This window comes from Siniperca chuatsi, linkage group LG24, assembly GCF_020085105.1.
Source record: "Siniperca chuatsi isolate FFG_IHB_CAS linkage group LG24, ASM2008510v1, whole genome shotgun sequence".
Taxonomy (NCBI): Eukaryota; Metazoa; Chordata; class Actinopteri; order Centrarchiformes; family Sinipercidae; genus Siniperca; species Siniperca chuatsi.
The window spans coordinates 8125967-8146672 of NC_058065.1; the positions used below are offsets into that span (position 1 = coordinate 8125967).

At 38.1% G+C, this 20706-nt stretch overlaps 2 protein-coding genes across 15 annotated transcripts in view; one reads left to right on the plus strand and one right to left on the minus strand.

Moving 5' to 3' along the window:
- LOC122871765 (B- and T-lymphocyte attenuator-like) lies at nucleotides 1-17348 on the plus strand. 13 transcript variants are annotated; one of them, XM_044187109.1, is made up of 10 exons: nucleotides 22-133; nucleotides 1125-1504; nucleotides 1590-1748; nucleotides 4223-4546; nucleotides 9000-9323; nucleotides 10336-10659; nucleotides 10899-10949; nucleotides 11266-11310; nucleotides 11456-11563; nucleotides 11694-17348. In XM_044187109.1, exons 3-10 carry the CDS (start codon nucleotides 1643-1645, stop codon nucleotides 11792-11794), a joined length of 1383 nt encoding a protein of 460 aa, XP_044043044.1. In that variant the 5' UTR covers nucleotides 22-133; nucleotides 1125-1504; nucleotides 1590-1642; the 3' UTR covers nucleotides 11795-17348. The 13 variants fall into 13 exon arrangements, 12 of the variants coding, with proteins under 12 accessions (XP_044043047.1, XP_044043044.1, XP_044043045.1 ...); XM_044187110.1 differs by lacking the exon at nucleotides 22-133 and having other exon boundaries at nucleotides 148-1245; nucleotides 1335-1504; XM_044187112.1 differs by lacking the exon at nucleotides 1125-1504 and having other exon boundaries at nucleotides 1-133.
- Nucleotides 17243-20706, minus strand: part of LOC122871766 (OX-2 membrane glycoprotein-like) — a 15554-nt gene continuing 12090 nt past the window's right edge. For both annotated transcript variants that reach the window (XM_044187121.1, XM_044187120.1), the window contains exon 8: nucleotides 17243-19387. In XM_044187121.1, coding sequence (XP_044043056.1) covers nucleotides 19383-19387 — 5 coding nt within the window. In that variant the 3' untranslated portion in view covers nucleotides 17243-19382. The remainder of the gene's footprint in view (nucleotides 19388-20706) is intronic.

Sequence of the window (20706 nt, forward strand, 5' to 3'; positions counted from 1 at the left end):
GGATTTTCTTCTTACCTCAAACAACCCTACTGTACTAACTGCTCGAATGCCCTCAAGATATCGCTACAGTATTTCAGTTTTTACTTGTAATTTTAGATTTCCATCTTCTCCCCTGAGGAGCAGTCAACTTCAGGTGAGTATTCCAGAGGTGGAAAGTAACTAAGTCAACAAGTACTGTAGGCTATAAGTACAGATTTGAGGTGCTTGTAATTTACATGAGTGTTTCCTTTTTCTTCTACATTAAGTATGATGCACTGTTATAGATTAAACTAGTCAGGATATAAATTAGCTAAATGCATCAGTAGTAATAATCCACATTTTGAAGAGGCTATATACCACTTTAACACACTGAAAGCATCTATTCTGAGTACTTTTAGTTTGGATACTTTGAGTACATATTGCTGATAATAATTCTGTACTCAAGTAAAATTTTTAATGCAATATTTTTACAGTGAGGTATTTACTTACTTTCACTTAAGTAAAAGCATCTGAATACTAATGCATTTCATTCAAGTATCTGACAGCTACAGAATAAGGTTTTACATGAAAAACATAAGTTCATATAATGCATTGTTAGGGTCAGGCCACCTATAATATGACAACTTGTTAAAGGTGGGCCTAAATTTTTACTAATGCTTATGTACTTTATGTGGGTGCAATTTTGAATGTAGGACTTTGAGTATTTTTTCAGATTTGGGTACTTTCGCTTTTTTGAAAAGTCGGGGGAGATTAAAAATAGTTCAAATGGAAGCAGCAGAGCCTGAGATATCCTGACTTTTTGTCTTAGGTCAAGCACCCAAAACACTGGACTCTACATTTCCCATAATACAGATCAATCATATCTATTAAACTCAGACATCGTGAGGGTTATTTTTTCAGACTTTAGAAAGCTCCATCTAGAGCCACAGAAGACATTATGCAACTGTTTTTACAGGCTAAATAGTTCTCTCTGTCATGTGTCTGAATGAGGCTGACTCATTGATAGATACGCAGTCCACAGGCTGTTGATGCTCTTGCTTGATAGCAACCACATGCACACATCAACAGAGTGGGCATTAAAGCTCAAGAGGTCACAGCTCCTCTGCACTGTATATATCCTCTGAAACCACACCGCTGTGCACAAGGCCGCACGAGTTTGCAGGAGATGGAGATGGTGAAGATGAAAGGAAAGGAGAGGAGAGAGGAAGTCAGCTTGAAGAGGGTGAACCACAGATGCTGCCAAGAAGTGATGAAACTGATGTCAAGGTGCACAGACTGAAACAAGACTCGGAAATGAAAAGAGAGGTAATGTGAGAGAGGGAGCTTGTAGTAAAACATGAAATCTTTTGCTATAGCTGTATTGTAGCAGGGTTAGCACCTGAAACTGTGGGAACCCCCTAATCTGAGATGTTTCGCTGCGTTGGGCCTGCAACACTTGCAAAAGCAAGACCACCCACCGACCTTCACTCCCCTCTACTTCACTCACCGCCCCTACTTTAAAGGGGAGACAGGCAGAAGTAGGAAGGTAACGAGCAGAGTAGAAAGAGGAAGCAGCATTTATAGCTAAGTACCAACCTCAGCTTCAGCACTTCTCTGTTTTTTATAACCAGATAATGATGTGCTTGGAAGAACATTTCCCACTTGGATTGGCTGTGACTGGAAGATGACGGGAGGTTTTCTGAGTGTTCCCATCATGAGGCCTAACCACTGCTGGACCATCCTGCATGTGTCCATCCTGGCAATGCTGCTTCTCACCTTAAACGCTGACAGTAAGTTATTATTTTTTGCACATTGTGCCATCTCAGTGCTTGTGTAGTGTTACCTTTCCTTCCTCTGGAGGTCTGTAATGTGTTAAGTCAACTTATTTGATTTATGAGGAGAACTTTGTAACCGCTATCCCAATTCTCCTGTAAGTGTCGGAGGCCTGATTTCTGTATAGCCCTGAACTTTAAAGTGCTGTGTACATGTCCACGCATTTAGCATTTAGATTTAGATTTAAAATACAACAGCAAAGTATACAGGCAGCTCATACAGTTAAGGACAGAGTTGGTGTACAGTCATCTCCCAAACGCAACGAGTGGCTCCGTTTGGTGTAAAGGTTGTAACGGACTTCGGTTATCGGAGTGTGTCGAATGTGATTATGTTATTCCTCATGTACTTGTCTTTAAAAGTATGTCAATTTGACCACGAATGTCTGTTGAGCTGACATGTAAAAACTGCATAGTGTCTGCTTCAGGTGCTAAAAATGCTGCTTTCGGTTATTTTCTTCCGCAACAGGACGGTGGTTTTCGCGCATGTGGGAGCTAGATGGAAAGAATTAGAGATTTCAAACATAAAAGTGGCAGAAATATTTTTAAAAACAAGGCACAAAAAACACATTTTTCTAGAGCTTAGTCATTAGCTTTATCGATCGTCTACCCACTTCATGTTCCTTGTGTTTTTGAAGTGCAGATTTAGATAGGGAAGTTAGTTTCCATAATTTCCCATTTGCAATACGCCCTTCGTCATTAAAAAACTACCGATGTGATTTCTTATTCCAAGAAAGTAAAATGGCTGTGTGAGTGCCACTGACCACAGTGTCATTCATGTATTTATTCTGTGGTTTCCTTGTGCCTTAAATGTTTCTTTGTGGTCTGAGGGCAGACCAGGGATTATTTAATGATGACTCGTGCTTAAAAATGGACTTTATTCAAAACAAAATCATAATCATGCATGTGTTACACCAGTGGAGTTAACTTAATATGGTAGGCTACTTGCAGATAGTTTGCAACACTCACACCATCAGCTCTGGAAGTGATCAAACATTTCAGTGAACAACACCAAATAACTGTCTTAAATCAATAATCATGAATTGACAAAACAACCTCACCACAAGGTCCAATATGTAGCTGTTCTGGAGCTTCGATCATCTCACACAGTCAGCAGATGCAGTGTATAAGCTATCCAGTGAAAACCATCTATCTCCAAATGTGATGATTTTGAAAGTGTTCCTGTACGGGTCGACATTTTGCAGATACATGTTTTTCACAGGACAGCGGCGAACCCAGTCGTCATGGAAAAATAGACTTTGCAGTGAGATTGTTTTGTCAACTGCTGTTTCTAAGGTCAAGAATGAACTCTAGCTAACAGTCATGAACAGTACAATACTATGTGGAGTGTTAAATAGACACAAATGTTGCAGATTTCAGTGACTTATGCAAAGTAATTATATAAAGGGTTATTTCGGTCTGTAAAAGGTGAAATTCAGATGTAGGATTCGCTCTCAGTTCCTTCATCCGCTGGATCTCATGCAAATTTCTAAGTTTCCACTCATCAAAAATGAAATGTCACCAAGCCGTTTAGTTTTTATGTTTTCAATTTGACTGTATTAAGTTGTGCTTATTTGTCTTTTGAGCTTGTATTATGATGGTACTTTTTCCTTCCTTGTCGCTTTCACAGTCTTACTAAGAAAGTATTAGGCTGCTCATGTGTATTTCAAATTTGTGTTTGGTGTCCTTTAACCAATGTAACAACTCCCCTAAACCATTCTCTTTAGGGTATCTGCAGGTCTTGAAAAGTCTTAAAAAGCCTTGAATTCAGGTTCCTCAAAAAGGCCTGAGAAGGTATTAAAAAGTCTTAAATTCAACTTAAATATTTTCTCTTGCCTGCAGTAAGCAGTAATGTTAGCTATAAATGTTTTTGTATCTGATTGTGGGCTGTCGGGAGATGTTTTACACCTAAAAAGTAAAAGTGGTATTGTTTTGACAGTGGTTTGCGTCAGACCTGCAGTAAACACTGTCACTACTGCTAGCTACAGCTAGGACGCCCACCATCTCATAAAGAACAAGTGTCAATACGAGCAAAAACATAAATGAACTTAACTGAATGAATCATTTTTATTGGTTAATCCATTGATTCAATTTCTGCTTCTTATCTGGGTCCAGGTTGCATTAATTGAATTAATTATATAATTAGGAATCATTTTTTTAAACTGCTGCGAAGTACTGGAAACATTTGATATAATTTGCTTATTTTGGCCAGTATTACCCTAACAGATATTAAATTGCATTCTGTGGTATTAAAAGGGCCTTTAAAAGTCTTTAACTTGGTAAAAGTGCAGAAACCTGGATTTTAAAAATACTTTTGTTGCCACTGTTTTCAAGATCTAATGTCATATTCAGTTCCTACATTACAGTATTACAGTAAAGTATCAAGTATGAATTAACCTATTGTGTACGTGTTTTTTGTCATTTTCCTTTTGCAGGTGAAGATTCAAAATGTGAAGTTGAAATTAGAGTACGTCGCAACACGGTTTATGAAGCTTTCCTTGGGGACGACCTTAGGATTAACTGCACAGTTCTTTTCTGCAACAATTCACCACCGGCGACCTACTGGTATAAACTTGAGAAAACTAATGTCAATGTCAATGTCAGCGGCAGCAGTCACATTAAAACTGAGTGGAAAACTTTAAACCATGTAGAAGGGATATCGTATTTGATCTTCCAAAACATTCTCACAAACGACTCAGGTGTGTATCGGTGTCGAAGTGGTCACAGTGTGAGTCATAGCATCAACATCTCTGTCGATGGTGAGTGTGACTTTTTCAGTAATTTAATACATGTATACCTGACTGAAGTGACCCAAGAAACCTGTGTTCACATTGTACAGCTTACATTTCTACCTGCTACTGAATAATAACTGAACAAATGCAGTGCTACATTTTGGTTTAATTTGTAAATATAAAACATTTCGTACATAAAATTCTCCTGATTTTCACCTCTTCTATCCACGTCTCATTAAGACTTAAGATTCTTTATTGTTTTACAGTAGGCGAACGTGATGACGAGCATACCAATGTTACACAGAAGAATTCCACAGGTAATATAAATGTATATATAATGTTTTGCAGCGACACTGCTATTCCACATGCTTTGCATGGCTTCATTTCAAGCTGAATCCTAAAACATTGTTTTGTTCTTTCAAACACTGCAGCCTATGTTACTTACTGTAGGTTTAAATACATAAACACAGTCATGTTGAGTCAACTTTCCTTATTTTCTAGCAGACAGCGGACCTACGAGTCCTGAAAATCTATGGATGTACATTTACACTGCTGCTGGGATTGTGGCATTTGTCATCATAGTGATAATTATATCTGTTGCATCAATGCAAGGGTGTAAAGGTGAGATGTTCTGATGTTTTTATTCATTACAGGGGAATTCTCCTTTCCAAGACAAAATGCCACCAAGTATTTTAGTAAATATAGTAACTAATTTCACCAAAATGTCATCATGCAGGGAAATCAAAGAAGGAGATGCAAACTGAAAATCAGGTAAGACAAAGATACATTTCAAACTTAGAGCCACCTCATCCCATTTTTATTTCTTCAAATGTTTTAATACTTTTTTGGATGTTTACAGTATATGGCAATCCCTATGGGCGTGCAACCCTTCCCACACGCCAGCCTCCAGCCCTCGGCAAGAGGAAGCCCCTCTGCCCCGCCATCTCGGAGATCGACCCGGAGAAAGACGCCGCCCTTGCAACCCAATGAGATGCCATTACCAAGAGACAATGAGTGCCTTTACAGCAAGATAAAAGGGGACAGAGAGAGACAGAGGAATACGGTGGAGGAAGAGGGGGGTTCTGTTGTGTACGCTGCTCTCAACCATCAGCTTCCAGCAGGGGCTGCTGCGCGGACGCGGAGGCCGCACGAGGAGAGTTCAGAGTACGCGTCTATCCGTGTTAAAGACCCAACACCCACTAGACACTAGAAGAGCACTGACAAACATTTCAAACTGGTACATCCCAGAGGAGCTCAGGCGGGCAACGGGTGCGGATACATTTCGTTTTTGTAGAAACTGCTCTCTTATCACAACATGAGGATGCTACAGCACAGACACCCCACCCAATCTACCGGAGACTCTAAAGATTTGCCCTATAATGGAAGTGCTAAAATTAGCATCTCCACCATTTGGTCAATACTGTAAAGGTTCTGCACACCTGCACAGGTGTTTTCACTCTGGCTGATTAGACCTCTGCTCAAGTTGAAGTTTGGCGGAGCTGTGCTGGGAATTTGTCATCAGGTACCAATTGGAATGGGTGCGCTCCATACGTGCCGAATTGAAATGGAGTATGTTTTGTTGAATACTAACATTGCTAACGTGAACCTTCAGTTACTTTTTATACTAACAATTTTGGAAAAGGTAAAGGTATTTATACTGTTTAGCTATATGGTTGCCATGTTTGTATGTAAAAACAATAAAACGTATTATTTTGCTTCCCCGGAAATTATACTGGTATAACCCTGCTGGAGCCATGGTGCAGGATTTCTTCAAATCATTGTGATCTACCAAATTGCAGGTGCGTTAATCAACCCTCTCTTCGATATGGAAATTGCCAGAGAGTAAACCATTTAAAGGATAAGGCTGGTGATATTCTGGATTTTTCTTATTGTCAATAAATACCATTAAAAAACCAAAACCAACATTAAAATTGATCCTACTAACACGTATAGTCTTTGTATACACAACCTGATATATCTTATTCCTTTGTGCCACAGAGCGCCATTGTTGTCCAAAAACTTTACCAAACACATTAAGGAGCCACACTGTTGCACTGGCTGACAGGTTCCTTCACTAACATAACACACACACACACACACACACAGTATTTTATTTAGAGTCAGTCCCACATACACCGTCCTGCAGCTGTGAATACTCACTAGAACACCAAATGTGTGTTAATACACAGCTGAAAATAGTCCCCATCAAATTCAATATTTACTCTTGTCTGAGTAACTTCTACTAAAACCTACAGTGCCCAGCTGTTTTAAGAAATTACTTTGAAACTATATAATTAATGAATGAATGAATAAAATGACAATTTGTGCCCCGTTTTTAAAGTTTTACGTCTTCAGTAAGAACCAATGTGCTTGGGGCTGAGTGCCGCAGAAAGGATGGGAGGTCAGAGAGTATTGAGAAATGGATTCATGTTGTGTTGGATTTTGGTATTTCATTGGATTTATTGACAATAAGAAAGATGTAGAATTGCACCAGCCGTATCCTCTAACATACAAGTGAGAAAAAGGCTAAAATTAGGCTACGTGGCATTGGAGAGGCAGCACCATCTCTTACCAAACTAAAAGTATTTTTACAGAATTTTTGCAATCTGTCTACGACTAATATGGATTTGTTTGTGATCTCGGTTGAAATGTTTTGTGTCATGCATTCACTGTAGGTTAAAACTGTGACTTTGTGCTGTTGCACATCCACGACTTGAATTTACTCTACTGAGTAACATTGCATCCGATAACAGTAATGGTTTCATGAACTTACAACCTGTACCATATCAACTATTGACTCATTTTCTGACTATATGAATGATTGTAATTTTGTGTTTCACAACCTTTTAGAATTATTGATTGTGTTTCTTTAACTGGGAAATAATTATCTCTTCTTTTTGTGCAATCAAATATCAAATAATATGCATCCATAACTGTTTGATTTGAATTAAGATTATATTATGCTATCACTGCTGACTCGCTTTTGTACTCTTTTTCCTTTAAAACAATCTAATATATTATTTATTCAGATGTACTGAGACTGAAAAATATATGTGTGTGTGCCTACAATGTCCTTTTTTGTGCTGTGATATGTATGTTGATTGGATTTGCCTTCACAGCATTCTGTAGTGGGGGTAACATGTATGCCAAAAACCATGCTAATCAAAAACAGGAAGTAAAGTCGACCACATGTCATTTACTGTCGTTTATAGAGCAGACCAACAGTAATAGTTGCTTTAGAGAGCTGGATAGCTGGTTCGTGAAGTGTTTCCACCATGAGACCTAACTATTGCCTGACCATGCTTCATGTGTCCATCTTTGCGACAATCCTCCTCACTTTGGAAGCTGATAGTAAGTTATTGTTACTCTATCTACATCTCTCACTCTTACTCTGAGCAGGTCTTTGTTACGGTCTTTGTTTCTCTGTCGCTAAGTAATTTATTTACGAATATGAATCAGATAAATGATGTTTTGCAATGTTAAAGGTTATAAAGACTATAAAAAATATACTTATTATACCTCACACCTAAATGCAGAGCTGGTGTACAGGTATTTTCCTGGACATACCCAAAGACACAGTGTTAAAATTCAACAAAGAAATAAACTAGATTGAATGTAAATGTGGTTGGAGCCAATTTAATTCCTATGAAGGAAAAAGTAAAAGACATATAAAATAAATGCGCAGCCTAAAAAACTACTGAAAACCAAGGAGGGTTCAACATGAATGGCTGTTAAACTGCCAAAATGTGAAGTTGCAAAATGGGCCTTTGATGCCATAATGCAGGTTCATTGTTTGCACCTCAGGAGGATCTTTATAGAGTATGTGTAGACGGTTGATGGAAAATGTATTAGCCATACTTCTTATAAGCCATTTAAAGCAGTAGGAATGACATAAAATTCATTTTCCTCGCATTTTTCTGAGAATGGTGATTACTTTGTGCTGGTAAAAACTAGGCTACATACTGCATGGTACAACAGCAGTGCAATTACTGAACCTTGTGCTATATAAGCTCGTGTGGAGTCACCATCAAAGACAGTGGAGCAGCTCTTTTGCTTTAAATTTTAGCCTGTTGGTCAGCATTTTCCCCCTAATCTCACTTCCTCTTTAAGATTTTCAGACCTCGATTCCAAGCCATAATCTTTCAGTACTGCAAACCTACACATATTTAATTTGGAAGAATTTGTTTTAGGTAACGCAGAACCCAAGGCAGAAAAGTGCTTTAACTACAAAGATACCACAGATGCCTTCCTGACCTGAATTTTCAGTTTGATGGCCACAGCTGCAGCATGAAAAACCCATACAGCTTTTTCTGTGATCTAATTCTTTTCTGTATCATTCAACCTGGCTGCTTTTTAAAATGATAGATAATTTTTTACTGCTTTCATATTATGTCATCATCAGCTGGTATCAGATTTGCCATCAAGGGGGGATAAATTGCTCAGTCTGCAATCTGTATGTTTTGTTCTGTTCCTTTTGCAGGTGAAGATTCAAAATGTGAAGTTGAAATTACAGTACGTCGCAACACGGTTTATGAAGCTTTCCTTGGGGACGACCTTGGGATTCACTGCACAGTTCTTTTCTGCAACAATTCACCACCGACAATCTCCTGGTATAAACTTGAGAAAACTAATGTCCCTGTCAATGTCAGCGGCAGCAGTCACATTAAAACTGAGTGGAAAACTTTAAACCATGTAGAAGGGATATCGTATTTGATCTTCCAAAACATTCTCACAAGCGACTCAGGTGTGTATTACTGTCGAAGTGGTCACAGTGTGAGTCATAGCATCAACGTCTCTGTCGATGGTGAGTGTGACTTTTTCAGTAATTTAATACATGTATACCTGACTGAAGTGACCCAAGAAACCTGTGTTCACATTGTACAGCTTACATTTCTACCTGCTACTGAATAATAACTGAACAAATGCAGTGCTACATTTTGGTTTAATTTGTAAATGTGGTTGGAGCCAATTTAATTCCTATGAAGGAAAAAGTAAAAGACATATAAAATAAATGCGCAGCCTAAAAAACTACTGAAAACCAAGGAGGGTTCAACATGAATGGCTGTTAAACTGCCAAAATGTGAAGTTGCAAAATGGGCCTTTGATGCCATAATGCAGGTTCATTGTTTGCACCTCAGGAGGATCTTTATAGAGTATGTGTAGATGGTTGATGGAACATGTACTAGCCATACTTCTTATACAGCCATTTAAAGCAGTAGGAATGACATAAAATTCATTTTCCTCGCATTTTTCTGAGAATGGTGATTACTTTGTGCTGGTAAAAACTAGGCTACATACTGCATGGTACAACAGCAGTGCAATTACTGAACCTTGTGCTATATAAGCTCGTGTGGAGTCACCATCAAAGACAGTGGAGCAGCTCTTTTGCTTTAAATTTTAGCCTGTTGGTCAGCACTTTCCCCCTAATCTCACCTCCTCTTTAAGATTGTCAGACCTCGATTCCAAGCCATAATCGTTCAGTACTGCAAACCTACACATATTTAATTTGGAAGAACTTGTTTTAGGTAACGCAGAACCCAAGGCAGAAAAGTGCTTTAACTACAAAGATACCACAGATGCCTTCCTGACCTGAATTTTCAGTTTGATGGCCACAGCTGCAGCATGAAAAACCCATACATGTTTTTTCTGTGATCTAATTCTTTTCTGTATCATTCAACCTGGCTGCTTTTTAAAATGATAGATCATTTTTCACTGCTTTCATATTATGTCATCATCAGCTGGTATCAGATTTGCCATCAAGGGGGGATAAATTGCTCAGTCTGCAATCTGTATGTTTTGTTCTGTTCCTTTTGCAGGTGAAGATTCAAAATGTGAAGTTGAAATTAGAGTACGTCGCAACACGGTTTATGAAGCTTTCCTTGGGGACGACCTTAGGATTAACTGCACAGTTCTTTTCTGCAACAATTCACCACCGACAATCTCCTGGTATAAACTTGAGAAAACTAATGTCAATGTCAATGTCAGCGGCAGCAGTCACATTAAAACTGAGTGGAAAACTTTAAACCATGTAGAAGGGATATCGTATTTGATCTTCCAAAACATTCTCACAAGCGACTCAGGTGTGTATTACTGTCAAAGTGGTCACAGTGTGGGTCATAGCATCAACGTCTCTGTCGATGGTGAGTGTGACTTTTTCAGTAATTTAATACATGTATACCTGACTGAAGTGACCCAAGAAACCTGTGTTCACATTGTACAGCTTACATTTCTACCTGCTACTGAATAATAACTGAACAAATGCAGTGCTACATTTTGGTTTAATTTGTAAATATAAAACATTTCGTACATAAAATTCTCCTGATTTTCACCTCTTCTATCCACGTCTCATTAAGACTTAAGATTCTTTATTGTTTTACAGTAGGCGAACGTGATGACGAGCATACCAATGTTACACAGAAGAATTCCACAAGTAATATAAATGTATATATAATGTTTTGCAGCGACACTGCTATTCCACATGCTTTGCATGGCTTCATTTCAAGCTGAATCCTAAAACGTTGTTTTGTTCTTTCAAACACTGAAGCCTGTTACTTACTGTAGGTTTAAATACATAAACACAGTCATGTTGAGTCATAACATCAACGTCTCTCTCTATGGTGAGTGATCCTTTCTACACAGCAGGACTATACTGGACTGTACAGACGCAGAAAACTATTTCCTACTGCTACTGAATGATTCATTGAGAAGTCTTCATTATTTTCCAAATCAATCTGAATGTTTTTCAGGTGATTTCGAGCTCACCACAGTTACATGGACAACTTCAGAACCGGGTAAGAAAACTTCATTCACTCTCTCACAGTGTTGTCGCTGTTTTACACATTTTATGACTTAAAAACATTTTTTTAACATTAATTAAAATTACATACATCAATACTTCTTTGATGCAGAGTCAAATGTCCTCTTTTTTTCTTGCAGAAAGCTCAACAATTCAGCACACTGTCTGGCTATACCGTGTTGTTGGAATCATGGTGTTTGTCATAATAGTGATAATTATATGTGTTGCATCAAAATCTGGGTGTAAAGGTGAGAATTTACATTTGTAAAAAACAAATTAAAAATGCCACAAAACAATAAGAATAAATGTGTAATACAGTACATATTCACTATAAAGATTCAGAGAACAGTAACTGATCTCTCTTGTTGTCAATCTAAGGTGTCTGTTGTGCAGGAGAATCCAGGAACACACCAGATCCGAGCTGCCAGCCCTCCCATGATGCCTGGTCTACCATTCATATCTATGAAAACGATCATTAGTCCCTATGTGTCTTGAAATCAGTCTGCTAAATTCAATCTTAAGATATTAGGACCATGATTAATATCAAAACGGTTCATAGTATTCATTTTGTAACCTGTAACTTGTATGTTATTTATTCACATTTTTACGGATTTGTGTGTCAAATTAGTTTATCAATGCCAGGCTTGGTTATTATGGTTTGTATTTTTATGAAATATGCTTTGGGAAATATTGATTGGGCTTTCATGGTTTTAAAATAATCCAAAATATGATCAATTTCTTTATAATGGTGTGTTTACTGACGTGAATAGCGGTGGATCTTACTGTTGACTCCGTTTTGTGCTTTTGAATTCCTGTAAATCGAGCTGTATTAATACAGAAGTGAAATTTCATATGTGAGAAACCGCTGTTGTTGAGACTTACTGAGGCATGAGTGTGTGTGTGGGGGTGTGTCTGCAGAATGTAACACATTTACAGGTTTAATAGTTTTGCTTCCTGTACAGGTAACAATTGTTGTACACACATCCGGTGCAGACTTTTTAAACTTTGATTGTCTGTTTATCTATATTGGTGTGTGTTTGTGCTCACACTTTTGTTCTCTATGCTCTTTTGATGTTGATTGAAGCAGCTTTTCTTCTTGGGTACAGAATCAGTTGTGCATTTGGAAGCAGACAGACTGTCGACTGACGAACAGGAAGCAGAATTAAACCACATGTCACATAAACATATGTAAAGACAAAGACTGGAAGTTGTGTTACAGTAAAGAATATATATGATAAACTTACCCCTCTACTTACCATCAGACTCAAGCTCAGATTTCACCCAACTGTTAAAGGAATGATGTTTCCAAAAATTGTATTTCTAAATGTTACCTTTGGACATAAATCCTAACCCTTTAGATTCACAAAAAAATTCTAATGTGCACAAATAGATAAATGACAACCAGTCAACATGTTAAGTCTAAAACAAAAGTAATAGTTAGCTGACCACATGGTTAGTCTACAGCCATGCTAGCGGCTACGTGAGGCTATGGGGTGTACTCAGGCAAAGCACTGCTTTGAGCTAAATGCTAACACATCTATTAGTTTAGTGTGTTAGCATGCTAACATTTGAAAATTAGAACTAACCACAAACTACAGCTGAGAATGATGGGAATGTCATTAGTTGTGAAGGTATTTTGTGAAGTATTGGACAAGTAAACATTTTGACCTGATGACGGCGCTAGGGGATCACCAAACTTATTAGAAGTCATACTGAGGGGGGCATGAATGTGTGCACCAAATTTCATGACAATCCATCCAAATATTAAGACATTTTACATTAGGATACATCATCTGGGAGCTGTAAATGACAATGTTTTTTTGCCAATCCATCAAGTAGATGTTGAGGACAAGTGAAAACTTGTCCTCAACATGACCTGCTGGTGGCGCTAGAGGAAAAGTCAGGGGATCACCAAAGATTCATCCTCTGAGGCTATGAATGTCTGCACAAAATTTCATGGAAATCTATTTAAAAGATATTAAAATATTTCAGTCTGGACCAAAGTGGTGCACCAAGCGACCCACACTGCCATGCTAGCATACTATACCGCATTTTGAAATGTTAGCTTTGGAGTTGAAATTTTTTTTGAAATAAGTCCTTATCTATAATGTTTATGGAGGAATTTGATGGGTCTCAGTAGATAAATAACAACCAGGCTACAAAACAACAACAAAATGCTAAACAGCTAGCTTTCTACTAGCAGGCTAATTTAGCAAAACCATTAATGTGTTTAGCCTTAAACAAGGGTGAATGTTAGCTGACATGATTAGCAAAAATGTGTGCAAAATTGATCACATTATTTACTGACAAGCACAACAGTAGCACTTTAACCATGCACTGTATATTAAACTCTGTTATGTCTGCTGAGTTTGAAAATGAAAATGCAAAACAAGGAAGGCAGGTAAAACACCAGTGACACTGAAGTCTGCATTTTAATATTGGCATATGTACACTATGGTGTCTTGACTTTTGCACACATTATATGAAAATCACAATACACTCGCCAAATTTCATTTTCATCCAGTTTTTTATTTGTCAATTATTTGTTTAATGCTGTGACCTTTTCTATTCTGTGATTTCAACACATACGTCACTGAAACTAGTCCAAGGTGCTAATAAATGAATGTAAATCCTAACAAGACGCCTGCCATATTTCAATACGAGTCACCTTTAACATACAGCTGTTGTGTAGACCAGACAGTCAGGGGGAAAACCTTCTTATTGTTCTATTTTAGCTCATCACAAGATCAACTCTCTCCCAACCTGAATCCAGGAAATGACACCTTTCAGTTCAGACTGAAACCAGCTACAAACTTGACAAAAAGATCTCCAGGGGCCTCCTTGTGTATAATTTGATTCAATTCGAAAGGTCATGAAGCATTTAATTTCTACAATAAGAACCACATCCAAAAATGACTTTTATAGACAATGAAAAAACATCATTTGTCACATATCAAAATATGGTGGAATGTAAATTAATATACAAGAACAAAGCTGGTAATAATGAGGATTATTGGAAAATTAAACATAATTTTTAGGATCATGCAGAACAAAGTGGAGCCACAATGCATAGAGAGTCTCTCAGAACATAAGACATTTTACTTTTAGAGAGTGGACCAAATGCTGTATCTTCCATAGGTGATAAGTTTGACATCTGCATGCATTGACATGACATTTCTATTTATAATGAACACTAAATGAGCAGCTGTTTAGCATCTAGATTTTAATGAAGAGTGTAAACTTGTGTTTTTGTAGCAACAAAGCTGTAACCACATTGATAATGTTTTGTAGACTTTTATCATCATGGATTAAGCAACAGAAAGCTGTGTCAAAGGAAAGTAGTTTACAGATGTAATGAGGCTACAGAGTGCAATAGATTGCTGGTTAAATGGCCAAAAACACAATTCAAAACTGATTTGTAGAATTTGTGGAGAGCGCAGCAGTGATAGAAAGGAGTTGGACGTACAGAGCAGACATGAAGCACGTGGAGCAGCGTGGCCCGTGGGATGTGCTACCCATGTGGTTTTGAAAGCGCTAAAAGCTGACGTACATTGCCTGCACAATCTGGCACAGGCACTCACTCAGTCACACACACACACACACACACACACACACACACACACACACACACACTTGCACAAACATAGATGCACCCCACCCAACATGCTTCATCGCCCACCATCCACCATGTGACACATGCAGGTAGCGAGGCTCATTACCCCTTTACAGTATAAACAAGGAAGTATACAAACTTTGTGTATGAGGCTGTTTTCACCTGTTATTAGATATTAACATCTTTCACACCCATGCTAGTTTCTTTATTATGTTATTTTGGAAGTACAGTGGAAGTGGAGAAATTGTGCACAAAAAGTATGAATTAAGGCTGGATGGGACAAGGGAAAAACTTGAGAACTCTCACTTTAAAACAAGTTAAACATGGTTGCCATCTAGTGGTGTAAAGGCAAAACTCAGGATTCTGAAATTACATCTTATCTTGGTGATAACAGGTTGTAGACAGATCAACAGAACCCTTTAAAAATCTTTAGTGATTACTGAAATCATTATTTCCTATCAGTGTGACTCCATAAACCGTGAAAGCCACAGAGGGACCAAAATAAAAACACACTAGTGATTTTATTGTGAAGTCCACGCAAGATTAGCACACAGTTTCCTCAAACCTCTATGTTTTCATTAATAGTCAAATTATTTGCTTTAATGAGATCAGTATCACTGATAATAATCAAAATGCCACTCAGTGCCTTCAAGTAACAAAGGAACTATTTAGGCTATACCCTTTCCTGTCTTTGTGAGGTTTGTGGAAACTGTAAGGAAAAACAATGTCTCTATTTACATGAAAGATGTTTGGAGAAAACGTTACAATGTCCCATTCAGACTGCAGTGCTCATTTCCAAAACAGGATTAATTCAGTTTGAGAAAAAGTCAAGAAAACGGATCAATTTCTGAGACAAAGAATTAGGTCACCACTCTTAATTGAACACAATTCGTTTATGTTTTTAATAAGAGCAAATGTTATTCTTGCAAAGTATGCCTTATTTTGGACAACTTAGTGAGTTCTTAAGCCTCTGGGTAGACTTGAAAGCTCCTTAAGCAGCATACTGTACACTGACAGAAGTATTTTTTTTCACACAATTTAACTGTCACTATTTAGGTTGGTTTGTTCAGGTTTGCATTCATACTAGCCTACCACTGAGTGTCATAAGCTGGACATTCACACTATTTATCACTTAGCTTTAGCTTTTTCCCAATTTATCTAATGTTGTTAGCTATATATTTCAACCACTTGTCCATTACTTTTAGCTAACTGTTCAGACTTCTCTGCTCACTTGCTAACTACAGTGGTTTTCATGCTATCTCAGTTAGTGTCCAGGAGTTAAAGCAAACTGGGCATTAAGTATGCTGATATAGTACTACTGCTCAGTAGGCATGCATGGTTCTGTAATTAGTGAAAGTAAACTGAAACGAATTCTTAGATCAAGAGGTCTCTCCAGAAGAAAGCAGTACGGGAATCTGCAGGATCAGAGGGGTTTCACTGAGGAAAAGGAGACGTCTCCAGGGGTGGAATTACAGATGTGCAACTGAATCCACCTCATAAAGCTAAAGTGCTGTTTTTGTATGAGTCAAAAAAAAGCAACAGACAAGAAGGCGACTGAAATGCTGCTGTGGTTCTGTCACAGAAAGAGCAGACATCATATAAGGTGAGGTCCATAAACTGTGCTAAATGCATTAACTTGAGAATCTCCACACTACCTTCCACTACAAATAGCAAACTGATTATGTGTATATGTTTTTTAAAATCAAATTGTGATTTAATTTTTTTGTTTCACATTAGTTGAGCTAATGCTTCTCCACAGTCTTATACCCCTCGGCAACAGCAGACGTACCCCTGGTTGGGAATCACTTACACCAACAGGTTTCTAAAATCATTCAAGGAACATTAAAGCCATTGCATCCTTCAGACAAAGGTTGAACTCATGGCGTGCTTTAATGTTATATATGCCAATAATTATTATTTTGGTGTGAAACTCAATTCATCCATGACTCACAACTGACTCACTCATAAAAATAATACCTGAAACAACAAATGTTTGAGGCTTTTTTAAGCTTTAAATATTTGCATTGGTTAGTCATAGATCGTTTAAAAAAAGCACAACACGGCTGTTATGCCACTTGCAGGGTCTGAGAGTGAAATAGTAAAGTCACTGGAGTGGGCTGTGGAGGAAATGAGTTTCCTATTGTGTAAGTTTCTGGTGAGGTTGCTGTACCTCCCACAGTCTTCATACATCACAACCCAACAATGTCAAAAGAATTTGGAGAGTTCAGTTACTTTGAGGTATTATTTGTAAGAAAGCATCTGATTTTCTTACTCAATATCTCCAAAATGCAGACAATAAAAATAAGAAGTGAAACAAAGTCTCAGGTTTTATTTCTGATCCACTTTTAACTTCAGATTTATGCAGCACCAGTACAGGAAACTATTTATCAACTCTTACAGATACTAAAAAGGTGAATGCTGGTCAAAAAAATATAACACTGTTGACACTTAAGACTGATGACTGAATAACTATTGAACTGAAAGAAAATGAAACAGCAAGTAGACAACTTTGCTAAGTTTTTAAACTTCAGTGTAGGCATTTATTAACATTTTAACCTTATAATTGTCTTTATATACAGATAATTGACTTTAATGTAAAAGTAGACTTTAAGTGTAACCATCCAACAGCTGTGTTTGTTAATAGAGTATGTGATTTTCAACAAAATTAACTATACTGTACACAGCCCATATAGGCCTATATTAATATTTTCCCAAATAAAAAGTTAAATTCTTAACACTGGTGCTCCTACACTACGGCTCTGTAAGTCATGAAATACTATACAACAACGCAAACAAACGCGCGCACACACACACACACACAGACAGATAGACACCCTTCAAATTTCTTTCACTTTCAAAACACACACACACACACACACACAGTCTTGGTCTCACACAAACAGTGATTCACAACTGCAGGGTTCATCCACACAGGAATCGTTTGGGCGGCGTTAACCACCGAGCACATGAAGGTCGACCAGGTCGACCACCCTTCTCTGTCCCGCACTACACAGCAGCTACAAATGACAAACCTTTCATTAAGTCCCACTCAAACCCTCCTTTCAGTCTGAGTCACAACAGGGCTGGTTCTCTAAAACTCAGATTATGGCCTCTGTCCCCCTGCTTCTTTTTGATTTACTGTACCATGCAAGTCCAGTTCAAAATTGGCACCCTTTTAATCATCCTTCTTTTCTGGTTCACAAAAAGGGTTGTCTCACTGACAACCACAAATAGAGGGTTGTCAGGTGACACAACACCCTGTGGTGGGCATTTTGGAGGTCTACAGCAGTCAGGCAGCAGTGGCAAAGAACAGCTGATGTGTCTCTAATTTGCAGTCAGCTTAAAGGCCCTGAAAACTATTTTCTCAGTCAGCTGTGAGCGATGGGGTCCTACATGAAGACAGCATTTCCGGCAAAGTTAGAACAGTTTTCGTTATTCCTATTAGGGGATTTCTGTTTTTCTCTGTGCTCTTCTCACTAGTTTGAAGTGTATGGGGCTCAGTTGGAAAAAGGTGACGTCACGTAGTACGTCCGTGCACCAATCAGGATTGAGCAAAGTTTCAGTTAAAATCTGATGACAGTTGTGGGGTTTCTTTGCTTATGTTGCCAGATCACTGTCATTCAAATCTGATCAAACTACACTCACACCATGACCTGATGACGATTACCTGTGTTTTTCAGCATTATACTCTAAATAATACGTAAAGATACCTAATCAGCTTTCACTTTGATTGTTGCTTATTCAGAAAGAATTAAGATTTGAAACCATGTTTTATAGAGCTTTAAAAGAATATAGAAAAAGTATTTTTTTAAGGCAACTTTTGTGTTATTTTTTAACGGGAACTAATAAATTCCACCTCTGATAAATTATTTATTGATGTATTTACATTTAGATACCATTAGTTGATTTTATTTCCTTAATAAGCTACCCATCAAAGTCAAAAACACTTCAAACCAACTGAGCAAACTCTACTCAAGCTAGATATATCAACCTAAATTTAAGAAAAATATATAACTTATCACGCTGTTCAACATCTGAGAATTGACGTAACCTTTCACACACACACACACGGCATCAACCTTTTTATAGTATCACTTTAGCCGGACCACTGGACCTCCATGATGGCATAAGATATAATGATGCAAACCCAAAACCCTCTATTCATATCAGAAGGACTTCATCAATCATCAAAGCAACTTTTCTACAATAAGTATAATATGTAGCATTAAACAACGTGGTTTTAGTTCTGTTTACTTTGTAGTAAATGACAAGAGAAATGTGTGTCTGCACTAGCAGTATCTTCCCAGCTCATGGAAGCAGAACCAGCAGTGTTGGCTCAGCTCTGTTCCCTTCCTCGCTGCACGCTGAGCTGGAGGGCACGGTGCTGAGCAGCTAGGTCAGGCTCAGAGCTCCGCTGGACCTCCATCAAAGCAGCAGTGACGGCAGGCTCCAAATCACTCTGGACAGAAAGAGAGACACACACAGTAAGTTGGCCAGCTATGTCCCAAGAAACTTTCCCAAACGTTTCATTCCCATTTCCCATTTTGCATTAATCACTGAGATTTCACCAGTAAAAGGTGGAGCACTATGAGTTTGACAGGAGGACAGCAGGTTTTTGGAAAGCTGGCCCGTTTTTCAGTGTTTTTACCCATTATGTGATGAGAACATGAACACCAAATCATGCACAGGTATACAGTTGATTGATTCTTCCATTGATCAGTGCATTTTCATTATTTATTTAATATTTTTGGAACAATTTAAGGTGTTCAAAAAGCAGTTTTTTGCAATACACTTGCTGCAAAATCCCATTGGATCTTCTACTGCCCAGCACCCTAACCCAGCTGTGTCAAAATCTCTGTATCAGGAAATTCAAACTATCGATCAGCTTTTTATCCAATTTACTTCCAAAATAACACCATCTTAACTGAATTACAGCTGATGCTTTATGTGTATAAAGTGTGAACTGCTGATTGGTGCATACTAAATGTCATGGCAATCCATCAAATAGATGTTGACATATTTCATTCTGGACCGAAGCGGTGGTCGAATAGCAATGATAGAAATGTTATCACACTGTTTTGATGCTTTTTGGTATAATTGGTTTGTTCATAACTCAATCAAGAGAGAAGAAGCACTTTTTTTAAAAAGGAGGGAGGGGCAGTGGGACAGGACTGGCTCTATACATGTGGCCTTTGATCATTACAGCTACAACTTCTCATTTTCTCACAAATTAAATAGTGCAAATAGTCTACTTTTACTAGAACACAAGGAAAAACAATTCTACACTCTTTGTTTCTACTGGAGCACCCAGCGAAGAGTGAGAGTTTCTCAAGGCAAAAATGTCATGTCATGGGGCAGAGGTTGTATTCACTTGATAGAAATCCCACACAAGAATGCAAAAATAAACACAGCAAGCACATACATGTCTGCATACACACACACGGTCACCAAAACGCCCACTCGGATCCAAAAGGACCACATGCAGAAAATAATGAAACATTGCAGGAATTCCACAGCCATAATTAAGTGCCTGCCACACCTCAATGTACATGTGGCAGCAATGTGAGTTATTTAGAGGTGACTCACTTAGAAAAAGTCTATAGTGTTGAAGCTGAATCGACCCATGTAGCCTGAAAGCCAATTAGAGCAAGAGTGACAAGTTAACTCAGCTGTGTGTGACAGAGAACCTGGAAAATCGATCAACACTGCAGAGGCCAAAAATGCTTCCGAAAATCAGAATCAGAAATACGTTATTGATCCCCGCGGGGAAACTCTTTT